At 40.5% G+C, this 2,240-nt stretch overlaps 1 protein-coding gene across 1 annotated transcript in view; it reads right to left on the bottom strand.

Moving 5' to 3' along the window:
• Positions 1-1,244, bottom strand: part of LOC118240432 (sialoadhesin-like) — a 23,729-nt gene extending 22,485 nt beyond the window's left edge. The window contains exon 1 of the mRNA XM_081706570.1: positions 975-1,244. Coding sequence (XP_081562696.1) covers positions 975-1,032 — 58 coding nt within the window. The 5' untranslated portion in view covers positions 1,033-1,244. The remainder of the gene's footprint in view (positions 1-974) is intronic.
• Positions 1,245-2,240: the final 996 nt, after the last annotated feature.

Raw genomic sequence — 2,240 nt, 5'->3', positions numbered from 1 at the left:
CTCTTAAACACTGTGCTAATATTACTGTAAAAACCATGATGGCCTTTCCGGTGACTAAGGCCATACCCAGCCCCACTGGCACCATTAATGCGTGCTCAGTGCTGCCAGTTCCACTTGGCTATTACCTTTAAGCATTCTCTAACACCAATCCACCCTGGGCTGCCTAGTGACTAAAGCTGGCACCATCAATGCCTCCTCAATGCCACCAGTTCCATCTGGATCTACCACTTTACACCATGACATGACAGCCTCATCCATTCTGCCTTTATGGGGCATTACCCCAACCAGACTGAGCTCTCCTTATCCACAACCACTGACTAGCCCTTTCAGCTACTTCTGACAACTCCTTCACAGCTACTGCCAAATCTGTGCCGAACTGCACAAGTTATAATGTGGCAGACTTTGTGACAAATCCCCTAACACCTGTCTCTACTGGTCTTATATGTGCCTCCCACCTGCGTTCTCTCACCTCAGACACTGCATCTTCAAATGAAACTGTAAGCTCTCAAAATTAATGCATCCGGGGTTTTTTTTGTTTTTGTTTTTTTTTATGAGTACCACACCATGTCCAGCCTCAGCGAGGTTAACACAGTACATTGTGGGACCTGTAGTTTTTTTATTTACATCAACAAACAATTTCCAGTCTCGTCCTTCACCCCATCTACCAATATTTAAAGCCAATGCTCATTCTCCAACACGCTCCACTTCTCATACAAACCTAATCGCTTTATTAGAAATTCCACTCAGCAATCTCTAGACATTTACTATCAAACACTATAACACTCTTAAGATCTTGATTGTGTCTCCACATGTGACAAACTAAACTTAGACGCTGATAAAATATGCTTCAACGTGCCAAACCCCACACATAATTTACACTTAGGGTCTTGGCCTACCCACTGTCCATTGTCAAAGCAATATCATGCGTGCCCAAAAAACAAAGTAAAAAAATAAAGGAAATATTCAAAGTTTACCTGCCAGTAACATGACGATTGTTGCTACAGTAATATTTCCTGATGTTCGGAAAGACATGTTTCACACACTGGTTCACACCGGTCACACAGAAGTGATACTTGGAGCTCCAGTAAGTAATAACTTTAGGCTAAATGCTAAATTTAAGCCTTAAATGAAGGTCTCTGCTACTTTCTTGTCTTCCCGACTATAACGGCCGTGACCTCAGTCCTGCTCCTCCTCACACATCCTACACTGGGAAGATGTTGTGATCTTGGTTACTGTCAAACAGCAAAGACACGGAAAGTGTGTTGTGCATTTAGCAGAGCGTTTGTTCATCACACCTCCCCCCTATTTTTAGCTTATAACTTCTTCCTTTTTCTGTTCTCAAGACCACAAAACTCATTCAAGTGTGAGAAACCTTTTTTCCTTTTTGTTTTTCTACTCATTTGCTTTGTTTGTTTGTTTACTGATAAGTTAAAGATGTACTAGTCTGCCCTGGTATCAGGCTTGGCCTCTCCTGTGTCCTGCATCATCTGTTACACCAGATGCCACATCTATCACTTCTGTCAAAGTCCCTGAGGTCAGGTTTGAGTTTGATCAGACTGACTGGTAATGGAATTCTGGGTATTTCTTCTACCGATTGACCATAAATTATGTCTTTGGTCGTCATGGCTGCCCAGAGCTCGTAGTCACATACGTTAGTCCAGACTTTCCTATAGCAGAAGCTGTGAATATATTTAGGTCAAATGTCATCAAACAGGAACTCAGCAGCCATATAGATGAGAGGTGGGCTTATCTTACACTATCAGACAGTAGAGTGTGAATACAGACTGACATTTATACCACTTTAGTCTTAACCACATGCCCAACTCATACCAGTCAAACACACAGCTGCTGTACTGAACATTTATGTGAAGATACAAGAATTTTTATTTTGTTATGTTTACTATGGTGAGTAAATAAACTTTGAAACCACTTTTTCTATTGTAGCCACTTAATTTGAAGAAATAGGAGATGAAATATAAAATAGAAATGAAATATAAAATCCAGAGTTTGTTGTTTCCAGATTTTCTTTTGTAAACTGTTTTTGAAGTAAATAGTAAAGCAAGCAATATAAAGACGTTAATCAGCTTCAGGGGGGCGACAGTGAACTCAGGAAACTGTTAATGTACTGAACACTAGAAAGCAGCACAGCACAATGAGTCATAGCAAGTGAAGTCAGAGCATTTCATGACAACAGAGTTTATGTTGAATTCATAGAGACAGAGAAACCCCAAAGAATTCAT

Source organism: Electrophorus electricus, chromosome 23 (assembly GCF_041902795.1).
Source record: "Electrophorus electricus isolate QZ-2024a chromosome 23, ASM4190279v1, whole genome shotgun sequence".
Taxonomy (NCBI): Eukaryota; Metazoa; Chordata; class Actinopteri; order Gymnotiformes; family Gymnotidae; genus Electrophorus; species Electrophorus electricus.
This window is presented reverse-complemented; position numbering and strand designations above follow the sequence as displayed.